At 39.3% G+C, this 25181-nt stretch overlaps 3 protein-coding genes, 1 long non-coding RNA gene and 1 pseudogene across 4 annotated transcripts; 2 read left to right on the forward strand and 3 right to left on the reverse strand.

Moving 5' to 3' along the window:
* Positions 1-1033: 1033 nt before the first annotated feature.
* LOC120292757 (F-box protein PP2-A13-like) lies at positions 1034-7624 on the reverse strand. Its single transcript, XM_039311142.1, is given in 4 exon segments — positions 1034-1834; positions 6915-7039; positions 7300-7414; positions 7416-7624. Coding segments are annotated over 4 exon segments (873 nt in total). The 3' UTR covers positions 1034-1410.
* On the forward strand, positions 2856-3589 carry LOC104438794. The gene is made up of 3 exons (XR_005550357.1): positions 2856-3005; positions 3248-3362; positions 3477-3589. It is a non-coding gene; the product is annotated as an uncharacterized LOC104438794 (long non-coding RNA).
* LOC120292756 lies at positions 4156-6000 on the forward strand (annotated as a pseudogene).
* A 1333-nt stretch (positions 7625-8957) lies between the features above and the next one.
* On the reverse strand, positions 8958-13643 carry LOC120292755 (F-box protein At4g00755-like). The gene is made up of 6 exons (XM_039311141.1): positions 13458-13643; positions 12594-12769; positions 11358-11750; positions 11105-11271; positions 10350-10468; positions 8958-9462 (listed from the first exon to the last, which is right to left on the reverse strand). Exons 2-6 carry the CDS (start codon positions 12724-12726, stop codon positions 9174-9176), a joined length of 1101 nt encoding a protein of 366 aa, XP_039167075.1. The 5' UTR covers positions 12727-12769; positions 13458-13643; the 3' UTR covers positions 8958-9173.
* Positions 13644-14967: 1324 nt separating this feature from the next.
* LOC104442063 (F-box protein PP2-A13) lies at positions 14968-17586 on the reverse strand. The gene is made up of 3 exons (XM_010055357.3): positions 16849-17586; positions 16468-16586; positions 14968-15685 (listed from the first exon to the last, which is right to left on the reverse strand). Exons 1-3 carry the CDS (start codon positions 17173-17175, stop codon positions 15262-15264), a joined length of 870 nt encoding a protein of 289 aa, XP_010053659.2. The 5' UTR covers positions 17176-17586; the 3' UTR covers positions 14968-15261.
* Between the last annotated feature and the right edge of the window lie 7595 nt (positions 17587-25181).

A 25181-nucleotide genomic window follows, 5' to 3' on the forward strand; every position in this document is an offset into this window, starting at 1 on the left:
TTGTTTGTTGGGGGGATGGATGGTTTCGAAAATGTTTTTTCTTAAAAACGATGATTTGTATTGTTTAAAGATAATTGAGATTCCATTTATTTTTATTATTAACAATAATTTATATCTAAATATTTTATTAATGAAAATATTTTTATTCATTTATTTTTTTTTAAATGATATGAGTAATGAATTTTAGGAAAATATATTTCACAAAATAAATGCACCTTAAAAAAAGATTATTATGATCCATTCTCGAAGAAAATTGATTGATTGTGTTGCTTATTCCTCTCCAAATAAAATATATTTCCAATTTATGTTAATGACATTTGTAATAGGTGAAAACCTATCCATTAGGTATTGTGGGTTGTCCCTCGCGAAAAACGAATTTATATATTAATCCTTGTTGTAAAATACTATTTGCTGTTATAATGGATGAGATGATATTAGCTCCTAATTTGTTAATAATCCATAATCTTTTTCCTTGCAATATTCTATGATTCGATTCATAAAATTCATTCGATACCTTACCTTTCTTTTTTGGATTCATGAAACGCATTCGATACCTTACCTTTCTTTTTATGTTTTTTGCGTATTTATTTTCGATACTATTTTTTAAATTCCCAATCGGATAAGTTGCCACTTTCATATTCATTCGATACCTCACCTTTCTTCTATGTTTTTACGTATTTACTTTCGACATTATTTTTTAAATTCAATAAGCCGATTCACTAATATAAAGGCTTCCACTTTCATGAAATTTCACATTTTTAGGAGAAAATACTATTGGCGTTCACTAAAAAAAAGGTGCTTTAATGCTTGCTCAATTTTGGCCCAAACAATACGGACACTTCTCTGCTACCTCAAATGTGTCGTTACAAAATGTCATTTAATCGATTTACGACGTCATAACCGAGTGTAAAGCAATCCCGAAATAAGTGAGCGTCTGGCAGACTAATACGTAACCTTAGAAATTGTGAGGATGCACAAATGCTGATGGTCTCAAAAGTGAAAGATCTAACCACGATTCTTCAGAGAAGGAGAATAAACAAGAGGCAACCATGCCAAAACACTCTCCATATAACCAATTTCATAGTAAATGTCGAAAGGAAAAAGAGAGAATTACATGGTACTGCACAGAAACTGGATTATTAGGAAAGAGAGGAGCAAGATCAGAACACTTATGTACATGGACACAGTAAGGCTTCATCATCCAATCAAAACTAAGCTCTACGGTTTCGCCCGAACTATATACTATCGCAGGCTGCACAGAAATTGGATTATTAGGAAAGAGAGGAGCAATATCAAAACACTTATGTACATGGACACAGTAAGCTTCTTCATCCAATCAAAACTAAGCTCTACGGTTTCGCCCGAACTATGTACTATCGCACGATTCCCCATCTCACTACGATACTCGCACTATGACAATGAATTAATCAATTTGCCTACACTACTGGGACATATCAAGACGCAGTCCACGCAGAGACCGCCCTTGGTGTGAGTGCAGTCGATCTGGGTCATTGAAAAGTTGATCTTCGTCGATGTGTCGGACTTCCCGACGACAAAGTCTCCCATGTGGTAATGGATCCAGTTCCCCGGATTGTCCACATGGCAGTGGGACGCGACACGCTGTCCATCAGAAGTTGTGAGCTGGAAGTGGACGGGCTTTATGTCCCAGCCGTGGACGTGCTCGGGATTGCATACACGACGGCCCAGTCTCTTAGTCGACTTACCGAGCTGGACTCTGAAGAAGACGCTGTACGTCCCTGTAGGAAATGGAAATTCCAACTCGCCATCTACTTCAAACCACCAGATTTGCTGAAGATATGCAACCGAATGGAATCTGCATGTAACAAGCCGGGAAAGAAAATCAAGTCTTACCATTTTTATAAGATTGGATCATTCCAAGATGTAAGTAAATGACACAAAGTAAAGGAAACATTTACCAAAGCAAATCTTCGAGCACTAGCTTACTCACTAATCACCGCCAATTATAAATTTTTGGTGAATGCATGGATTGCTTCAAATTTTAAGATAGCCCTTTGCCATTTATCCACCGAAGATACTATTCTAATAATGAGTATTCGATAAGACTCTACGAAAAAGAAATTCTTGGTGCATTAGTTGCATGTGAACAGTTTCATTGCACTCTTCTTGCTTAATACAGGATATCATGCCGGCAAGTAGCTACATGTCAATTGGCGGAGTATTGTAACAAATTCAAGAAACAAGCAAATGCACTCCTCATATGTCACCAAATCTTTTCAGAAACGTCACTCTCCAAGGAATGTCCACTACTAAAGTACTAATTTCCTATATGATCCAAAGTTCATCATCTACGGTCCAATCATCTCACAGAAGTCAATGTACTGAACTAAACTTGGAGAGATTATTCGAAGCTTCGAAACTGAGCATGCCAATATGCAGTACTCCAATCTTCCAGTAATTCCCAAGCACCACAAGAACATATGTTGCCACGAATGTTATCTAACCCATACAACAGCATTTCCGATATCCAATACTGGCATCAAAATGAAACTCGTTTACCCGATGATGAAAAATCCATCGAGATTGGAACAAATTTGGTTCATCCAGGAGCAGAATGAGGGAAGAAGGTTTACCTGGGGGTTGCATGGTAATGTTCTTTTTTTTTTGTTTATAAACAGAAATTTTGATTTTTTGTTCTCGGGAACAAAAAAAGAATAGAAACGCGTTTGTTTGTGTTTCTGTTCAAAAACTGTTTTTTTGTTTCCAGAACAAAATTGGAACAAAAAAAAAAAAAACAAAAAAATGTTACTTTTCTGTTCCAGAAAAACTTCTTGAAGGCCCGGAAAGAACAAAAACAAAACAAAAGAACAAAAACGAAACACTTTTGATTCACCACCATCTCTTTCATTCGTGCCCTACCCGAAACAAGCTCTCCCTTTTCTGGCGTCTCTCACAAGTTCACCACCGGCTGACTCTCCGGCGCCGACAGCTGTTGCTCCTTCACCAGCTGAAGCTTATGAATCGAGGTAAGTTTATGCTGCTCCTCCTTCACCGTTCGACGAGGGCTTCGGCGAGAGCCACCCCTCGCAGATCTGGGTGACGGCTGCTCGGGGCTCGAGCACAACAGCTCGCTCGAGCCAGCGCTTGCCCATATCTGTGAGAGGCTCGCTCGAGCGAGCCCTCGTGCTCGAGCCCCAAGCGAGCGTTGCTCGCCCAAATTTGGACATGTGAGGGATTATGATTGTATTGGTGTCTTCTGTCACTCTAGGCTCACGGATATCATGCAAACTTTGCTACAACGACACTTGTAACCAAGGCATGACTGAAAGCATGTTAACTTTTACATTGAGATTGCGGCTCCAGATTATCTTCTTACTATTTGGGTAATGATTTCTCTCATGCTTTTATGCTAAAAACTAAACAATTGCTCTTGTGATGCTTGTTAAATTATAAACTAAAGTAGGTATGTCCAATATGTTGCATTTTTTTTTTTGTAGAATTGTTGCTGGCTTTGCGCCTCTATGTATCAATATGCATGTGGTAAATTTTTCTGTAATTTTGCGTCAAGTACCATTATATGCCCTTAATTTGAATTGATGTTGGCATTTGTCTTCTAACAGAATCATCAGATGTTCTTGTTGTGGTTGATTCACACGACTACCCTGCACTGCTAGAGTTCCTGAAGAGTAATGGAGATGATCAACGGTTCCGTAGAAAACTTGCTTGAAAGGCCCTTCAAAGTGTTGCTTCCTATGATTCTGCAGTGTCAGAGTGGCTCTGGAGACAAACAACTGGAGGTATTCGTCTGGTTCGTGTTCTCAATTGATGTCATAGCCACTAAGGCAATTAAAAATGCATGTAGGTCTAAACACATGCAAGTAAGGGGCTTTTTAGAGACTTGGTTCTGATGGTATCCTTTCGTTTGTTTCTTTTGGAAATCAGTAATTTCAGTAGGTTCTGTTATCCTATTAGTTTTTTAACCGAAAATGTGGAGGTTGACGACTCTTCCTTTTGATAGAGAAATTCCCTCCTAGCTTAACATTGCCTCTATCTCTTAAAAGTTCTCTTCATTATGGTGAAAATCCCCACCATAAGGCTGCATGTGGACAAGAGTCTTGCTGAGGTTAATGGAGGTCGTATTGCAACTGCAATCCAACATCATGGAAGGTGAGTCCTTGATGTCATATTTTTACATCAAGGTCAATCTTTTGAGGAAGTTGAAATTGCAGCGGATCTAGTAATTATCTAGCTTTGAAAACTTCATTAGATAGAGGAGGCAGTTTCTAAAATGGAATCTTGTTATTAAATCTAAATAATAGATAGTATCTCCATGTTATAGCTAAAGCTTTTTGATAAATTAACAAAGGCTTCAAGAAGTCAATATGTTACTAGAACGGGAGGTACTCAATTCAAATCTCTCTGGCACTTTATTTGCTTCTTCAACATAATGATCTTCCACCCTTCAATTTGTGGTAAAATGCTAGCCTGAGTGATGGCAAATATAGAGCATTTATATACCAAATTACTCCATCTAACAGGTAGCTTAAACTTTTGGTTTTGTTAGCAGTTTGACATAATTCTACAAATCATTCTTAAGGAGCATCTAGTTTCTTTTCTTTTCCAGGTCAACTATCTGTGTATTTGAGCGTGCAAAAGGTTTAGGTATAATGAAACACTAACAATGTTTTGCAAAGGAGATTAGCGATACAGGGGACTAATTGGCTGCCTTTTAGTATCATAACCATGTGTTTTTGAGATGAGACTGGATGCTCTTTAGAAGTCTCTAAGCAACTGCAATAGTAGTTTGTTTTGCAAAGTTCTTTTAAACCATTGACAGATCATGGTAACAATAGCAGATCTATCTCTCATTTGTTGTGAATTATGTATTGGTGCTGCAGGAAATGTCATATAATAACTATCGGGATGTTGATGCTGCCTGGAATCGTGTATCCGAGTTTAGTGACCTACATGCATCGTCATAAAGCATACAAATCCTCATGGGGTGGCTTCCCCCGCCGATATTCTTCAAGAATACAGATTAGCAGTCAAAGCAGATCCAGTCAGTGCATTTGGTGATATCGTGGCCTTCAACATAGAAATTGATGAGGTATATGCTTATTTCATTATGCAAGTTACAAAGGGAAAATTCGAATTTCCTTATATAGTACACCCACCGAGTCCAAATATAATAAACTGAAAAAGGCTCCTCATTTTTTAAATCCATAGAGTTCCATATTGAAGCTCATTCTTGAGTCAACTAGTTTGAGCGAATTAGGCTAAAAGTTATGCCATGGTCACATTCCATAATATATTATAATTCTCTGATAAATAAAAAGGAGCGTGAGCTTTTAAAACTTTAAGCCTCATTCAGCACGGGCTTCCCTCAAAATTGAAACAACACTGGTGTAGGTGCGGGTCTCCTATTGCTGAGTCAATATTGTAATGCTTCACTTGATAAAGTTGATTGAGTTGAACGTGAACACTAACCTTGCAATGTCCTACTGCGCAAATAGAACTTGGCGAGGGAAGTCCGGGAGTTCACAAGCCCAACGGATGGTGAAACTCGGATGTTCTGCGAGATTGTGGTGGCACCCAAGTACTCAAAGAAGGGGCTAGAGGTTGTCCGTGGGAAGTCGAAAACGTTAAGGATTTTGGAAGCGAAGAACGGAAAAGGGGAGCTTTCATTGAGACAGGTTGGTGGGGGATGGCCGGCTCAAGATTCCAATGATTTTAACTCCCGTAGACATCCAATTCAATGCGGTCTCAGGGATAACTCCGCAAGAGAGCGAGCTTGAAGATGCAGAGTCTGCATGGCTCTGCGTTGAGCCCGTTGAGTACACTTGCAGTGCAAATTTTAAGACTCTTAGTGCAGTCACCAAAGAGAAATTATTAATTCAATCTTATATTCATTGTAGGTGTTTCAATATAATCTAGAATATTTTCAACTTTGCGGCTTTGCCGATGTAGTTCTAATGTTGTTGTGTCATTCTAATTATATGTCTATAAGACAAATGTTATTTCGTATCAAGTAATTGGTATGATATAAAATGATCCATACCTAAAAGAAATTCTGTTATAAAATATGATGGTCGAAATTTATAACGAAGACTGATGTAGGCTTCAATCACCCACCTGCAGTTTGAGTGATTCCGAATAAGGGGGCCATATTATCAAGAACAGTGAGTTTAGCCTTCAAAAGAAAGTCTGAATCTAGAACTCATCTAGATTTTGATTATTTTCACGTCAATTGACTTCCTAGGGAACAGATTGGATAATGGAGATTGTTTATGGACATTCAGATAAGATATATGAAGCCTTCATGATCAAGAGACATGTTTTTTTGAATTTATGTGATTTGATGAGAGTAAGAGGTTGGTTAAAAGATAGTCGATATATTCGAATAGATGAACAAATTGGTGAGCATTTCATGAAAATGATAATTCAATATCAAGTTTATATGTTATAAAAATAAAAAATAAAAATAAAGTGCTTGAAAAAAATTTGATACAAACTTTACTTACAAAATTTTCTAGCAAGTATGCCATATGATCATGTTCAGAATGTTTGTCTTCACTCATCATAAACAAAATTAAATTAATGAGCATTTTATGAGAATGAGAATTCAATATTAAGTTTAAACTTTATTATAAAAAAAAAAAAAAAAAAAAAAAGCATTTTTTGAAAAATTTAAAATAGAAATTTTGTACAGTTTCTTTTTCTATTTTAAGAACGAAATTGAGTGTAGCTACCAAATATGTTTCGTTTTTTTTATTTGAATAATGCTTTTTTTTACATTTACCAAACGCGTTTTTGTTCAAAACTATTCCCGTAACATAAATATTTTTTTTTTATTTCTATTTCCGAAACAATTTTTTGAGCAAAAACGTTTTATTTCTATTTTCTGAAACAATTTTTGAACAAAAACGTTACCAAACACGCCCTTAGATTCCTCGGTCGAAATGTGATTCCAGTATCTTCGATCGTCTATTCCGGTGATCATCAAGGCCTTGTATGAAATCGACAGACAAACCCCGCCCGTCCTCTTATCCAGCCAAACTTCCTGCATTTCACACCCCCAAATCCACCAACGGTCAGTGAAACCATAACTAAATCATTAAATAAACTTTCCATTTCTTTCTGATCCAGAAAATCCAAATTCACCCCACTTCTCATCTTATCCAAAGGAGAGAAAAAGGCAAGATTTTTCCTGTGATCCCGCAATCGAAATCGCTGAGTTCCGACCCAAAAAAAAAAAAAAAAAAAAATTCCTAATTCATCATCGATCTTCAAAACGGAAAAGAGATTGAAAAGTTTTCGCACCTTGGTACCGCCATCGAATGAATTAGGCCTGCAGAGACGAGCGTAGATCTCCTTCTTGCCCAAATTCAGCACCTTGGGCTCGTCCAGCACTTTCTCCACGATCGTCCCGTAATTCGGGCAACTTCGCCTCCCAGATGAAATCGGCGGAGGAGGCGCCGCGGAAGTCCCGGTTCAATCGGACCAGGCTACAGATTTGGGGCGGATCCAGGTGTATCAGCACCGTCGCCACGCAGCTCTCCGGGATGTCGCCCAGCCTCGGCTTCGCGAGGGCGCCGTCCCCGTCCGCGTCCGAGTCCGACGAAAACCCCGAGAAGCTCGAACCCATAAAAGAACAAAAGAAAATACCCTAGAAATCGCGAGCTGGAAGGAAGATAAATGGAGTCGAGACGGAGGCAGAGAGGGGACGGGACGGGATTTCAGTGCCTGAACTTGAATCGGAAGGTGTAGATTTTGAGGGAGAGCGAGAGCTCGACGGTCAAGCTCGAGAGATCCATTTCTTGTTTCCGGAGATCGGGCCTTGGTGGGGGATGATGATGAATTGTCGGCTGCATTTGGGACCAGCTTTCCCAAGTATCTTTGGGTGTCGGAAGCCCATTTGCTCAAATATTTGGTGATTGGGAACATTTTTGAATGCTGGCCTTCCAAAGGTTTCAGCATTTTCGAAATGTCCCGGCCACTGTTCATCTTCTTCTTCGTTAGATTCTTAGATGTTGGCCGGTGAGGTTGTGATGGTCGGCGACGAGGTGAAGAAAGGCCAGTGTGGTCGCAGCACCCCAGCAACCGTCGTCAACCAGTCGTGCAACCAACGACCCAGATCTGGGTCGCGGAGATCGCCTAAGTTGTGGCAATCAGGGTTCTGGGTCACAACGGTCACAGAGGTTGCTTGGGTCGCGGCATGCGACCTTCAATGTTGTAATCATGATAACCACAGACGCATATCCATGTTGGTGTAAGCTTATCGGCAATATGCCAACTTGTGTGGTGATGATTAAATACCAGCAATTATTTATCACCTATACTACCCAGCAAATTCTGCCGTTCCTTTTGAAGTTGTGATCCGCTAGTCAATGACCATGGCAATCTTTTGGCTTGCTTAGTTCCAGTGACACTACATACAATACTAAAACCGCAGACCACCCCTTTTTTTCCATGCATCAGCACATTACCTGATGTGTTATTAGCCAAAAAAAATGGGAAAAGAATGTTTGCGCGAGTAGCGAGGCATAAGGAATGCCAATGTTCGTCACGATCTTATGCTGACTCCAGTGAATTGCACTGATCTCATGAGTTCACTGCAGGTGATGCATGTTCTAGTTCTAATGTTGCTGAGAAATGCTTTCCTCTTGCTTAATGGACCGTAAATGTTAGGCATCTTAGCCACATGGTAATTAAAGTTGACATCGATCAACTTGGCACTGTATTGTTCACCAACTTATGCTATCATTACTACAAATCTCATATTTGGTCTAAAACCAGAAACGAATGAGGAATCCACCTCAATTTTGAAGAGGATGCCTCAGGAGGTCTACCACCTCTTTGCCATAAGATTTTGGAATGCAAATATGAAAACATTAACTCAACAAGTATCAAAATGACCCAAATTAAACAAAAGCCCACTTGGACAAACTACAAAAGAAAAAAGAGCATAAGAGAAGGGATCAATGTTAAAAAGAGAAATGATGAACGAGATGAAATCAAGTTGTACTACACAATTCGACCGAATATACACATGAAGAGAAGGGGTCAATGTTAAATACTCCCTTTCGTCAAGAGAGGTCCATGACCAAAAATAAAGACCTCTACTGGGATCTCCCTTTTTTAAAGGGGGAAAAGTTACATAAACGAGAAGACATAGAACTGACTCATTGCCGAAGTCATACAAACTCTTCATCTGAATCATCTTGCTCTTCATCTGAATCATCTTGCTCTTCATCCCATATATCCTCAACATCTCTCACATTACCACGAAGCATATTGAGTATGTCCTCCAAGTTTCTCTCACGTCTCTGCAGTTCCAAGCTGGAAATTCGACGAGGACTGCTTTCAGGTAAGCTTTCTTTTTTGTAACTAAGAGCCTTCAGAACAAACTTTTCGGATGGTTCGATTATTTCAACGCCAAATGTAGGTGTTAAAGGTCGCCCCGAAACTCGAACATGAGAGACACTGCAAGATGCCATATTAAAAGTATCAAATTGTGCCCCAAAACCAGTCACATCCTACTTCTCTTGGACCATCGGCATTTTAAATCCTAGCTATAGAAACTTTTACCAAACTGGTCATACCACACAAAAGGTTTCCACCATAAACCATAAATACCTCAAATTTGATCAACTCATAAAATAAGTTCATGCTACTAGCACAAGGAAAAAGAAGGCGAAAATATTAAGTCAGCCGATACCAAGTATCAAGCAAAGATCTTATTTAAAGCTCCTGAAAATAAAAAAACAGTAACATAAGCACTAGTGTATACAATTAGTTCACTCTGTTTAAACACTAAGTTACTTATTGCTTCCTTCATTAGCTTTAAAAATCATGGGGAAATTTGACATGATTGCAAATGACCTTAAAAGTCCAAATATACAAATTTCTGAAGACTTCAAGATGTTCAATGTTAAAGACAAGTCAAACTGCATTGAAATGTGAAAAGACAAAAGTAAAAGTTGCACCAAATGGGCACTTGAAATGCAAGATCTCTGTTGCCATTTCTTCAAGTTTATAAGGAGAGGAGGAAAAAAGAAATGGACCATCCACAAGATTATAGAATGCAAAAATGACCATTGAAGAGTTCTTTTGTAATTTATATTCTCATACAAGGCAAACAACCACTTCCATCTTTCCATATGTAGGTAAAAGTATTGTCGATGAACTATTCATGCGCATGGATTATATGACAGACTATGCATAATTTTAGAAGTTGAAAGTCTAAGAAGGATATTCTAAAATTGCTTGTGAAAGAACAATGGAAGCTAAGACAGACAGAATAGATACTTGCAGAAAAGAGTTTAAGCACCAAAGTAATCTGTCACAAGGCTAAAAGTGTGCAGACCAACCAAATATAAAACAAGTCATCCTCTTCCTGCGTCTGCACCCCACCAAGCAGCTCAACAAGAAGGAATCCGCCTATACAAAGAACAGGCTCGGGAAACTTGAATTTCTGCAAAGAGTTCTCCTATGAAAGACAGAAATTACATGGTCAGCCATAAATAAAATTTAAAAAAAAAAAAAAATCCTCCTAAAGATACAATTTTCCGTGAATCATTTCAAGCCCTTAATTATTCGAGAGTGACAACCACTCCACACTCTAACTCCACATTCCGTCTGCTAATACTCTGACCATCATGTCATGGCAATCATTAATTTGTGGGCGATGCTAACAACTCATAGTAGGTCTTTTAACACTTGCCAGGCTGCTATTCCTCTTCCCTTATAAAGAAAGAACTTATCGTAAGGACAAAAATTCTGCTACTCAACAAAGCAAGACAGAAAGTAAAAAAGAGAAATTGGTATCTATGGAAAATGATGACAATCTTAAGGTGAGGAACACAGTTAAAACACATGACCGAAGTACACAAAAAGGGAATCAACAACTTTACGGTCCTGTATTGTTCTTTCCCCATATAAGGAAGCAAGTGGAAAATTAAGGGTGCTCCTAAGACGTAATGAAAGCAGAAAGAAAGTGTACTGCATATTATACACAAAAAGAGAATTAACAACTTTATCCAAGTCCGCATTCTTCCAAGGGGCAGTAGAGACTAGTAGATGAAACAACTAACACCATGTAGCAGGAACAAAGAGCCACACTTGCCTGAGCCATGGGAAACTCTGGGGAAGTGTAAGTCCATATAAACTTATCATTTGGAGAAATATGACATGATTGATCAACCGAATCGAGATCCAATGAAGCTTTAGAATAACCCATCCGAAATCGCACAGATTTGGCTGAATATATAGGTGATCCTGGCTGGAAAAAAGCTGCCCACGACAATAATTTAATTTATTTAAGATACAATTAAACACAAAAATCGACAAGAGAAGCGCAAAAAGAAATCAGGAAAAACCTTCATAAGGTTGGATGTCGATCTCCGTAATAACACACAAATCACCGACCAGTTTGTAGATCAAAGTCTCAGGCACAGCAGGATCTTGCCCTTTACTGGACCAGTAGGTATCTCCCATTTCCAGAGTATTATTAATACCCTCCTCCGGGAAATTGTCGGTGCTGGAAGCGCTTACTGCATCTGAAATACACTCCCTGTCAACAATTGATCTAGAACAATGAGACAGAAAACCATAGACCCTATGCTCCCTTTCCAGAACATCCCATTCTTTAGTGTTGCCAGAAACAGTTTCACCATCACTTCTGAAGGAGCAGCTTTCGGTGACATGATCAACTCCAGATAACTGAGGAAACATTTTGAGGCATAGTTGCTTGGAAAGACCATTGGTGATCACTGCACAAAGCCAAAAACCAAAATCATTCAATTGACAATATGATCGAGATCCGTGAACTGATTTAACATCCAAAAATGAAGACAAAGATCCAGCATAATTGTTACTGCAACACAACAAAATGTGATGAATTCATTAATGACAAATTAATTGATGAACAGTGGCTTCATAGAAAAAGATGCTGATAATCTACCAGGTCTTTCCAATTATTAATTAAAAAATGGAATATAATCATGTCACTGCATATCTAGAAAGATTAGATAAACAGAGCAATATCTTAAAACTTAGTTCCAAGCTCTCTGTCAAATTAATTGTATTATTTCCTGAATACCTATGCCAAAATAAAAATCTGCCTCTTCTAAATGAACCGCTTTGCATTACAAACATCACTACCATATGCTCAAAATTTGCCAGAGCACATCGTATTTCATGCAAATTCACAATGCACTACAGCAGCACAAAGCAATAAAAGCCATCTATGGTAAAGCAACTCTCCTTAAAATGTAATTCAATTGAATGTCCACACTTCATCAACCAAGCACAATGGATAGAAAACCCATTTCCAATGAGTTGGCATAGAACTTTATTATCAGAATGAACTTGCCGATCCACGTAACTTCATCAGCTAGGTACTATTGCTATAGTGGGTACAATCCAATCACACCAAAAAGAACTACTTTAGCATCCTCTTCCATACATAAAAGAGGGACAATAATGTACATATATCCCATCAAGGAGAGCTAAACACATTCTTCCATGCATGAAAGATAACTAAACAGATGGAGAGAATTAGACATAATAACATCAAAAGAAACTAGCTTTATTCTCGATTTTCATCAGCATACCAAATTCGTGCCAACATCGCGAAACACAGCTAGCTTGAGTGAGATCACCAGGGTCGCCCTTGCCCAAAGTCATGAATATCTCATGCAACACGTCGTTAACAAGGCTTTGCACAGGATCCATTTCTGCCGTCATAAGCAAGCTCCAGATAGATGCCTTCTCGAACCTCAAAACCTACCTAAGCATCATAATCAACCACAATCAAATCACCCTTAGAAATTTTATTTTTTTTAAAAAGGACATTTAGATCACCGAACGCATCAAGGCACAACATTTATAGCTACTTTTATAATTCAACATAGTACAGTAAAACGAAAAAATTTAGAGTTCACACCTCTGTACGTAAAAGAAAATCAAGAAAATTGGAGTCGAAACCGAACAAAAGATCCCCCCATAAATTCGTAATTTTGTTACACCACAAACACTAGGCCGGGCTCCCTTTCTCGTTCCCGAATTTCCGATCATTCACAAAATGCCCTCACGCACAGATGCGCGAGAATCTAATTCACTCCGCGGGGGAGAAATTCAATCGCATTAAAGAAACGACCAAAAATTCATCCTTTTTTTCTCTCCCAATTCCACAACATGCAAAATCCCACAAAATCGAAAAACCGAAATACGAGGATCGACCCCGACCGACATTCAAGAACCCAATCAAGCAACGAGCGAGCGAGAGACGGAGAGAAAGAGAGAGAGAGAGAGAGAACGGAAATTCGAAGGCGGGGCAAAACCACCACCGATTCGGAGCCCGCGGACTCCGAATCCCGATCGGAATTCAGCGAGCGATGCACCGACTGAACAAAGCAAAAGAGTGCAGAAACCGACGCGGACGGACAGAGAAAAAGAGGGGGCGCCGGAATTCCCACCTTCCGTCGCCGATGCACCGGACCCTCGTCGAGGTCGTCCTCCGAAACCCTAGATTGCGAGCAGAGGAAATGGTTCGATGGAGAGAGCGTGGTCGTGGCGTTTGGTTCTGACTATGAGGAAGATGATTATCTGCGAGCGAAAGAGGGAAAAGGGAAAGAGAGAGAGTGATGCAAGAAAATACCGTAATCGCGAGCGAGGCCAAATTTGTAAATACCGATGACTTTTTGAAACCTGCTTCTTATTTCTTTAATAATTGCCTTTTTGGTAAGGAAATTTCTGGTCTCGTCTGTTTGCGTGTAATTTAAGAAAAACATTAAAATTACGATAACACTGTTGATCATTCATTTCAAAGATAATAGGATTCCATTTGTTTGTTGGGGAATAAATGATTTCGAAATGTTTTTATCAAAAACGATCATTTGTATTGTTTAAAGATATTGAGATTCCGTTTGTTTTCATTATTAACAATAATTTATATTTAAATATTTTATTGATAAAAATATTTTTTATTCATTCATTATTTTGTAAATGATACAAGTAATGATTTTTTAGGAAAATATATTTCGCGAAATAAATGCACTTCAAAAAATGATTATTATAATCCATTCCCAAAGAAAATCGATTGGTTGTGGTGCTTACTCCACTCCGAATAAAATATATTTCCAATTTATGTTAATGATGTTTGTGTAATAGACGAAAACTTATCCATTAGGTATTGTGGGTTATCCCTCAAGAAAAATGGATTTATATAGTAATCCTTGTTGCAAAAAATACTAATTGCTTTTATAATGGATGAGATGATATTAGCTCCTAATTTGATTTCATAATTCATGTGGTGGTTATCCATAATCTTTTCCCTTACAATATACTATGATTCGATACAATATACCATGATTCGATTCATGAAATTCATTCGATACCTTACCTTTCTTTTTTGGATTCATGAAACTCATTTGATACCTTACCTTTCTTTTTATGTTTTTTGCGTATTTATTTTCGATACTATTTTTTAAATTCCCAATCGGATAAGTTTCCACTTTCATATTCATTCGATACCTCACCTTTCTTCTATGTTTTTACGTATTTACTTTCGACATTATTTTTTAAATTCCCGATTCAATAAGCTTCCACTTTCATGAAATTTCACATTTTTAGGAGAAAATACTATTGGCGTTCACTAATATAAAAGGTGCTTTAATGGTTGCTCAGTTTTGGCCCAAACAACACGGACACTTCTCTGCTACCTCAAATGTGTCGTTACAAAATGTCATTTAATCGATTTACGACGTCATAACCGAGTGTAATGCAATCCCGAAATAAGTGAGCGTCTGGTAGACTAATAAGTAACCTTAGAAATTGTGAGGATGCACAAATGCTGATGGTCTCAAAAGTGAAAGATCTAACCACGATTCTTCAGAGAAGGAGAATAAACAAGAGGCAACCATGCCAAAACACTCTCCATATAACCAATTTCATAGTAAATGTCGAAAGGAAAAAGAGAGAATTACATGGGACTGCGCAGAAACTGGATTATTAGGAAAGAGAGGAGCAAGATCAGAACACTTATGTACATGGACACAGTAAGCTTCATCATCCAATCAAAACTAGGCTCTACGGTTTCGCCCGAACTATATACTATCGCAGGCAGCACAGAAATTGGATTATTAGGAAAGAGAGGAGCAATATCAAAACACTTATGTACATGGACGCAGTAAGCTTCTTCATCCAATCAAAACTAAGCTCTACGGTTTCGCCCGAACTATGTACTATCGCACGATTCCCCATCTCACTACGATACTCGCACTATGACAATGAATTAATCAATTTGCCTACACTACTGGGACATATCAAGACGCAGTCCACGCAGAGACCGCCTTTGGTGTGAGTGCAGTCGATCTGGGTCATTGAAAATTTGATCTTCGTCGATGTGTCGGACTTCCCGACGACAAAGTCTCCCATGTGGTAATGGATCCAGTTCCCCGGATTGTCCACATGGCAGTGGGACGCGACACGCTGTCCATCAGAAGTTGTGAGCTGGAAGTGGACGGGCTTTATGTCCCAGCCGTGGACGTGCTCGGGATTGCATACACGACGGCCCAGTCTCTTAGTCGACTTACCGAGCTGGACTCTGAAGAAGACGCTGTACGTCCCTGTAGGAAATGGAAATTCCAACTCGCCATCTACTTCAAACCACCAGATTTGCTGAAGATATGCAACCGAATGGAATCTGCATGTAACAAGCCGGGAAAGAAAATCAAGTCTTACCATTTTTATAAGATTGATCATTCCAAGATGTAAGTAAATGACACAAAGTAAAGGAAACATTTACCAAAGCAAATCTTCGAGCACTAGCTTACTCACTAATCACCGCCAATTATAAATTTTCGGTGAATGCATGGATTGCTTCAAATTTTAAGATAGCCCTTTGCCATTTATCCACCGAAGATACTATTCTAATAATGAGTATTCGATAAGACTCTACAAAAAGAAATTCTTGGTGCATTAGTTGCATGTGAACAGTTTCATTGCACTCTTCTTGCTTAATACAGGATATCATGCCGGCAAGTAGCTACATGTCAATTGGCGGAGTATTGTAACAAATTCAAGAAACAAGCAAATGCACTCCTCATATGTCACCAAATCTTTTCAGAAACGTCACTCTCCAAGGAATGTCCACTACTAAAGTACTAAGTTCCTATATGATCCAAAGTTCATCATCTACGGTGCAATCATCTCACAGAAGTCAATGTACTGAACTAAACTTAGAGAGATTATTCGAAGCTTCAAAAAAAAAAAAAAAAATATGCAGTACTCCAATCTTCCAGTAATTCCCAAGCACCACAAGAACATATGTTGCCACGAATGTTATCTAACCCATACAACACGTTGAGCATTTCCGATATCCAATACTGGCATCAAAACGAAACTCGTTTACCCGATGATGAAAAATCCATCGAGATAAGAACAAATTTGGTTCATCCAGGAGCAGAATGAGGGAAGAAGGTTTACCTAGATTCCTCGGTCGAAATGTGATTCCAGTATCTTCGATCGTCTATTCCGGTGATCATCAAGGCCTTGAATGAAATCGACAGACAAACCCCGCCCGTCCTCTTATCCAGCCAAACTTCCTGCATTCCACACCCCCAAATCCACCAACGGTCAGTGAAACCATAACTAAATCATTAAATAAACTTTCCATTTCTTTCTGATCCAGAAAATCCAAATTCACCCCACTTCTCATCTTATCCAAAGGAGAGAAAAAGGCAAGACTTTTCCTATGATCCCGCAATCGAAATCGCTAAGTTCCGACCCAAAAAAAAAAAAAAACAAAGAAATCCCTAATTCATTATCGATCTTCAAAACGGTAAAGAGATTGAAAAGTTTTCGCACCTTGGTACCGCCATCGAATGAATTAGGCCTGCAGAGGCGAGCGTAGATCTCCTTCTTGCCCAAATTCAGCACCTTGGGCTCGTCCAGCACTTTCTCCACGATCGTCCCGTAATTCTCCGGCAACTTCGCCTCCCAGATGAAATCGGCGGAGGAGGCGCCGCGGAAGGCCCGGTTCAATCGGGCCAGGCTACAGATTTGGGTCGGATCCAGGTGCATCAGCACCGCCGCCACGCAGCTCTCCGGGATGTCGCCCAGCCTCGGCTTCGCGAGGGCGCCGTCCCCGTCCGCGTCCGAGTCCGACGAAAACCCCGAGAAGCTCGAACCCATAAAAGAAGAGAAGAAAGCAAAAGAAAAAAAAAAAAACCCTAGAAATCGCGAGCTGGAAGGAAGATAAAATGGAGTCGAGACGGAGGCAGAGAGGGGGACGGGACGGGATTTCAGTGCCTGAACTTGAATCGGAAGGTGTAGATTTTGAGGGAGAGCGAGAGCTCGACGGTCAAGCTCGAGAGATCCATCTCTTGTTTCCAGAAGATCGGGGATTTTTGGGGGGGGATGATGAATCGTCGAACGAGGAACTTCGGGGGGTTTCGGCTTTCGGCCTCGAGCTGAACAGGACCTGACGTTGACTAGGGTGCTGGATAGAGAGAGAGAGAGATGCTGGAAATAGCAAGTTAGCAACTTGTAGGAGAGAGAATCGGACCGGCCGTTGCTCGTGTCGGGATGTCACAGGGAGGAAGAGAGAGAAAGAGAGGGGGTGTGACTTAATACATTGGGAAGAAAAATTGTAGCCATGGGCAGGTGAGATTCATGATGTTTATGCATTATCTACTGAATCTTACCGCTCGACTAATCATCGCTTAAGCCGTCTTATTCACACATGTATAGTGATTTAAAATATGCTAAATCGGATGTGCACAGAGCGAACTTGTTCAATGAATTGAGTAATAGAGAAGCTCTTTTGATGAATCCATGTAAATTAGATGGTTGTTCTTGTTTTTCTTCAGTTAAATTAACATAATTATCTAAAATGGATAACTAATTTATTCAGTGATAGCGAAAAGAATTTGAAATTAATAAGTATCATTTTTTGGTTAATTGTGGTATTCTACTTCTATTTTCTCCTAGGATGAAAACATGAAATATGATGAGTTTTCTTCTTTCTCTTTTTCCTCATTTGAGCCTTAGTATACTTAGATCGGGGTAATTTTCTATTTTCTTTTGTTAAATATACATTTTGCTTAGGGGTGAGCAGCGGTCTAGGGTCGACCCTGGACCGACTGACCGCCCAACCTTGCTTGGTCTTGGTCCTGGTTCCCAAGGGACCGGCCGGTCTTTGGTCCTCGAATTCCAAGACCAACACTACGCGGGTTGGTTACTGGTCCCGAGAGTTTTGGGTCGGTCCAACCACATCAACCTGTATATTATTATATTATATTATTTATAATTTTTTATATATATTCAAACCTAAGTAAAATTTCTATTATATTATATTATATTATATTATATTATTTATAATTCTTTTATATATTCAAATCTAAGTAAAATGTATGTTCAAAAAAAAAAAAAACCCAAGTAAAATGATGTTAAAGCTGTTGACTCCTCAGGCTCACAGTCACGGACAGACGGCATCCAATTCCAAAAGGCATGAAGTTTACGTTGTAAAGGTCTTCACGGCCTCCTCCTCCACAGTCCAGAGTACGCTCTTCCGTGAGGACCAAGGACTCCTCACAGTCACGGACTCACGACATCCAAAATGGCGCGAAGTTTACGCCGTAAATCTCCTCACGGCTTCCTTCCCCAAAGTACATTATCTTCCATTCTGTCTTCTTTGTTCTTCAATTTGCCAAAATCAAAAGTAGCAACATCCCGCTCGCCACCTTGTGGACACTATCTTGTCCCATATCTCGATGAGTGTTGGCAGGTACGAAATTTTTATTATTGTGTCATCTTAAATTTGCTGAATATGTTTTGGTATTTATAGTTTAGTTGCATAATGCCGCATTGTGGATATATGCGTAATTTGAATTTGTAGGTTTGCTTTTTTAGGGAGTATAAAAAACAAGACGAAAAAATTATTGATCGGTCCTGGGTTGACCCTGGAACCGGACCGAACCCATTGGGTCGGTCCGGTCCTTGGTTCCAGCTCAATAAGTCGGTCCTCGGTCCCTAAAAATTGAGACCGACACTGTACGGGTTGGTCCTAGGGTTAGGGAGTGGCTTGGACCAACCCGGACCATGCTCACCCCTAATTTTGCTGCTATATTTGCTGGGATATTGCTCTTTGCGACCAAATTAAAAGAAAGTACACGTATAATTGACAAAAAGTACATTAGATGCTTTAACCGAAAGAAAGAAAGTATATTAGAGATATAGAGAGAGAGAGAGAGAGAGAGAGAGAGAGGCATTCGGTGGATAACGTTTATAAGCAGACACGTGTACACGTGCACGAATACCGCCCGCCGCTTTCTAGAGAGAGAAAGTTCCCACTGACAACAGTTTGTATTCGTAGGTTCTTGTTCTTATCCGGATTAATCAGCAACCATTAAATTAACGAAAAATCGGATAAAGGCTACGGAAGCGCTGAATCATCCGTCGCCTCCACGCCCAGGCGCCCAGCCGGAGCGTGCGACACACGCTCCTCCTTTCTTCGCCTATTCATAGTATCAAAACACCATTTGCTATCGCCACTCCCGCAAAAGAGCGCGTGCACTGACGAGCCGCAGGGTTTGAGAATGGCTCGCAAGTGAATTATTGGACTAGTGTAAGGATAACGTAACAAATCGACAGCCCCAATTTTGGTGAAATATTAAAAAAATGAGGATACGGGATTTTTAATTATATTATCTATAGATTTAGAATAATTATCTGAGGGTGTGTTTGTTTCATAGAAGACATAATGTTTTTGAAAAATATTTTATGGGAAACCATTTTCCAAGAAAACAATTAGTTTTCCTTTATTTGGTGATACGTGACTAAAAATATCTTCTAGTATTTGGATTGCATTTAAAAAATGATTGAAGGTATAGAAGATGCCGACGAAGAGGAAGAGGAGGGAGCGAAGCCAACCGGAGCGCAGGAAGGGCTAGGGTTGGAAGAGGCGGCGGTGATGAAAGGGAGGAGGCAAAGGAGAAGGAGAGAGGGGAGGAGGAGTTAGGGTTTACGTTCACAGGCAAAGAAAGAAAAGAGAAAACAAGAAAAGAAAAGATATAATAATAACAAATTCAAAGTTTTCAATTATAAATTATTTTTAATAAGAAATTTTTATTCGGTAAGGACCTTAAAACATTTTTAAAAATGTTTTCTAGTTCTTTTAAAAGGGAAATCGTTTTCCGAATTTAAGCTTTGAAATGAAAACATTTTTCATTGACTCATTTTCCTAAATGAACCAAATGCTGGAAAATGAGGAAAACATTTTCCCAAAAATAATTTTTCGCAAAACAAACACACCCTCGGACATTCGCTCATTCAATCGTCTCGAACAATCGCCGGCCAAGGAGTGCAAGGTGCGAGGCTTGATCCGAAGCCAACTATTGAGGATTGGTGACATCAGTGACAACACTTGTGGTTCCATTCGCCAGATCTAACTTGATCCAAAACCGCTCGGTGAGGATCGGCGATAGTTGCGACGACAACGACGCTTGACCGATTTTCTCTCTGGATCGGGCTCGCTCGATCGGTGAGCTTTCTTTCTATCCCTCTCAATTAGTTAGGGTTTCGATTTCCGTTCTCTCTCTCTCAATCAATTAGTAATATTCGATGAGATTGATATTTTCAAAATGATAGAGATACATCATTTATATTTGAGTACCAAAAAAAATCCGATCTTGATTGGAAAAATGTCGATATGGAAAATAACTTGAATATTTTCACCCCTTACCATGCTTGTAATCACACTTGATATATGCATTCATAGTTAGCTTCCAATAAATTGTTGATGACAACATCACATTATTTTAATGATGCGTTTGTTTAAAGAAAAATCGTTGACAGGAAATTTTTTATTGATTTTTTTAGTATTCAGATATCGACGGAAAATTAATTGACGTGTAAAAAATAGTTTTCATGAATTGAGAATAACAATTTTAGATTAGGGGAAAACCGCTTCATGTTCCGGTAAGAAGACAATCACTTTATTCACATCACCAAACAAATAAAAACCAACTATTTTGCTTTAATATGAAGTTCATTCTTCAACATGCGCTAAAATAAAAAGATCTTATTCATTATTCATGTATGGAGAGATCATATCTTTATTTGATCTTTCTTTAGAGTTTTCTTGCTAGCAAAACCAATCTTGACTAGACATTAGCCTAAATTGCTGTCTTTAATGCTAGAGTCCAATGCTTTGCTTTCGACTTAAATGGTTTGCTCTCACTAAACACAATCTACCTATCATCATTTCTTAATCTTTTTCGATGAAACGCGCGACCCTTTCTCATTTGATATAAGAATAATCACCCTTTACGAATTAAACTAATAAAAAGCGATGGATAAAGTGTGTTGTATTCATAATAAATTCCATTACAGAACGAAAGCTCGGTTTCTTTTCCAAAAAAACTAGTGCAAGCAATCATCAACCATCGTCCATCTTGTGCATATTAAATTTTAGCTGGAGCTATCGTAGACCAACAAAGATCGACAATCAGCAGGCATCCAGGTTTCTCCTACGTAGATCCGAGTCAGCAAGCGTGTTTGGGATCACACGTGGCAGGCGTAGGATTCGCAAGCACCCTCGTCCCCCGTCGACACTTCCATCCACTTCTCCATCATCATTATAGTTAGAAACATCGTTGTTTCTCGCTGATAGTTTTAAGACGATTGCCGACAGACTCTGAAATCGGACAACAATCTATACAGTTCAATAAGAATCTCTTGAATCAAATTGACGCGGAAGCAATTGACTCGAGGATCGTCCCTCGTCGTCCTAGTTCGAGGATTTCGTCTAGGAGGACCGATCGGATGACATAGTTCTTTCCCATAAAGTTTCTTGCGGACTCGATTCGATTTCACTGTAAAAAAAAAAAAGATTGTTTACTCTCCGGGGGTTACTTTTTCTCAATTAAAGGGGTGAAAGGTCAATTTTATTCGCTTCGGTGAGATCATTGGGCCTTAGTAGACACGATGCTTACACTCCGGATATGAATGGGTGCGCCATCCTTCTCCCGGCAAACACGATTTATGACTAGCACTAGCTTTTCCCAGAGTTATCCAAAAGCACGTCGTTGAAGTCAATTTCCAGATTAGGTCGTGTAAACTTACGCGGGCTTAATGTCCGAACGGGCCTCAAGCTAAATGTCATCTTCATACGTGGGCTTAATCGGAAGTTTAAAGGCTCCATGCGCCCATCTCATCTTAGCTAAGAATGCCCATGCCCCCAAAAAATAAAAACCTGAAAAGAAGAAAATCTTGGCTTTCTAAGGCTGCGTTCGTTTCACGGAAAATAACTTCCAAGAAAATGTTTTCTGGATTTTCCTGTGTTCGTTTCACGGAAAATCAACTACTCAAGGAAAATGTTTTCCATCAACAATAAAAATTACATTCTTCTGAAAAGTGGAAAACATTTTCCATAACTTCTTCTGTCTTTTTTTTTCTTTCTTTCTTTCATTTTCATTTTTCTTCCTTAGCTTGGCCGGTGGCCAGCCCCAACAGCGGCCGGCGACCGGCTGCGGTCGCGAGCCGCCCGAGCTCCGCCCGGGCCGGCGAGGCTCCGCCTAGCCCGATCTGTGGAAGCCCAGCTCACCCGAGCTCGGCGAGCTCGGGCCTCGCCAGATCGGGCGAGGCGGAGCCTCGCCGGCTTGGGGCGGAGCTCTGGCCTCGCCGGATCTGGCGATCGGATCTTGGTCGGCTTGCCATCGTCAGGCGTGCGGCGGCGGAGGAAGGAGGAAGGAGAAAGGAGGAAGGAGGAAGGAGGAAGGAGAAGGAAAAGAAAAGGAAAAAATATAAAGAAAAAAGAAAAAGAAAAAGAAAAAAATTAGTTAATGAACGGTGGAAAATATTTTCCACTAAAAATTTAAGTTTCAGCCGAACACCAAAAAATATAGCCATTTTCCTGGAAAATGACTTCTGGGAAAATATTTTTCGGAGATGGCCAATTTTCCGTGAAACGAACGCAGCCTAAGTCGACCCATTTGAAACCATATACGCTAGCAATACACAATGAATAGACACGACACCCTGTTCCACAAACAGCTCGCCACTCTCCCTCGAGCTTCAACTCCATGCCGTCTTAGAAAGTTTTTCAGATAGAGGACTCTTATTTTTCATATGGTCGAAACTTTGGTGAGTTCCCCGATCCGTAGACACTTGCTTGGATAAAAACCCTAAAAGACTTAGTTTTTAATTTTGACTAAGAAGACATTTTTCTATCAGTGCAAATGGGAAAAGTGTTAAAAAAATCATAAACTTTTTACGTTTGTGTCAATTTAGTCATAAATATTTTTTTTGGTACCAATCTAGTCTTAAATCTTTTTACTTAGTGCAAATTCAGTCATTTTCAGCTAATTTTGATTGAATTTTGCTGATTAAGAATTGACCGGTTGATATGGCACAATCGGCGTTGACGTTGATAACTTTTAATAATATTTTAATTTTTTAAAATTTTTTTATTTTATTTTTCTTTTTTTCCTTCTCCGCCTCCTCTCTCCAACCGGTCGTCGAGGTTCGGCAACTAGCTAGAGGCAATGGCCAGCAAGGTTGAGGTTGAGGTCAACCTCGCCAGCCACTAGTGATGCTTTGCCACAAAGGCGAGCCTCACCAGGTAGCCTCGCGTTAGGCTAGTGAGCCTTGCCCTTGTTGGATCTAGCAAGGTTGAGCCTCACCCACCTCGTGGCCCAAGCCGGGAGGGTGGCCTCACGCTTGCCCTTGCAGCAAAGCCTTGCTAGCTAGAGGAAAGAGGAGGAGAATGAAAAAAGAAAAAAAATAAAGAAAAATAAAAAAATTCAAAAGTATTAAAATATTATTAAAAATTATCTCGTGTCTGCGCCGATTATATCAATTTAGTCGGCTGGCTCTCGATCAATAAAATCCAATCAAAATTAACTGGAAAGAACTGAATTGGCATCAAATAAAAAAGATTATGACTAAATTGACACAAAAAAATGTTTATAACTAAATTAACATAAATACAAAAAGTTTAAGACTTTTTTAACATTTCTCTCAACTACAAACTTCTCATTGCTCTAGAGCATCTTCCTTTATACATGCACAAGAAAACCTCTTTACAAGAGAATCTTTCTGGGAAATAGAGAAGCGTGTTTCCGCATCGGTGGATTAAAGTCAAGGTCAGCTCAATTTGGACAATCAAGATATCACAAATGTTGATTGCCTAATGCATAATTGTCCTCATCAAGATGGGATCCGAGGGCCCCACCTTCAACCGCTCCTAGATCTAACCTTTTCATCAAGTCGTCGTCCGTCAGATGTTAAAAAACCATCAACTAAGGAAGGCATCTTCAGTTATCTTTATTCCCATCGTAGTCCCACCTCCTCTAGCTCAGTCCAAATATCAATTATTACTAAGTAAGCTATCCAATGTATATTTCAATAATTGCATCTGTCGTTTTTTGTGTAGCTATCGAGCGGTACGTAGACCCATTCAATGGATAAGTCTAATCAAAGATATTTCGACTAAAATCAGTTAAACTTCTATGCAATATAAATCTAATGATTAATACTTAATCTAACCCTACTCATATTGCTAAAATACTTTAATATAGATCCAGTGAGGCAAGAGAGGGTGAAAGAAAGTTATAACAGTAGCTTTTATCTCATTTAGTGCCCATGTTATTTTTGAATTTAATCTTCTAAACTCATTTATGACCCATTTCCTGAATATAAAGAATTCATATAACAACTTAGCTTATCAAATACGAGTCAAGAAATAGCCTTATAACCTAATATGACAGGTATAATGGTGTATTAGAGTGGCTTTTATGCGTGGAATCAAAATGGACAATGGCCCAACAAAAGGAGCGATGACTCGTATACTCCGCATTCTCTGCGGGGTCTGAAAATTTGAATAACCCCCTCGTTTGTTAAATAAAGGAGATAGAGAAGCAGTCAATCTCAAGCATCTGCATCTCCTTTTTGCCCAAATTTTAGTGCAGAAACCTGACCGGGGGAGTCATATCCAATTTGCTTCGTTGTCCGCACAGCTATCCCTGCTCCAAGTGTCGCCTCTCGTTCTAGTCGATTAGTCAATGGAAAGAGGAAGGGCACAAAAAAGAAAACCATCCTCTCCCTTTACGTATGATCACGTAACGAATCTAACGCATAATTTATACTGGTTAATCCTATAATTTAGATCCCCATTAGAAAAAAATATATAATATATA

This window comes from Eucalyptus grandis, chromosome 4 (assembly GCF_016545825.1).
Source record: "Eucalyptus grandis isolate ANBG69807.140 chromosome 4, ASM1654582v1, whole genome shotgun sequence".
In the NCBI taxonomy this organism is placed as follows: domain Eukaryota; kingdom Viridiplantae; phylum Streptophyta; class Magnoliopsida; order Myrtales; family Myrtaceae; genus Eucalyptus; species Eucalyptus grandis.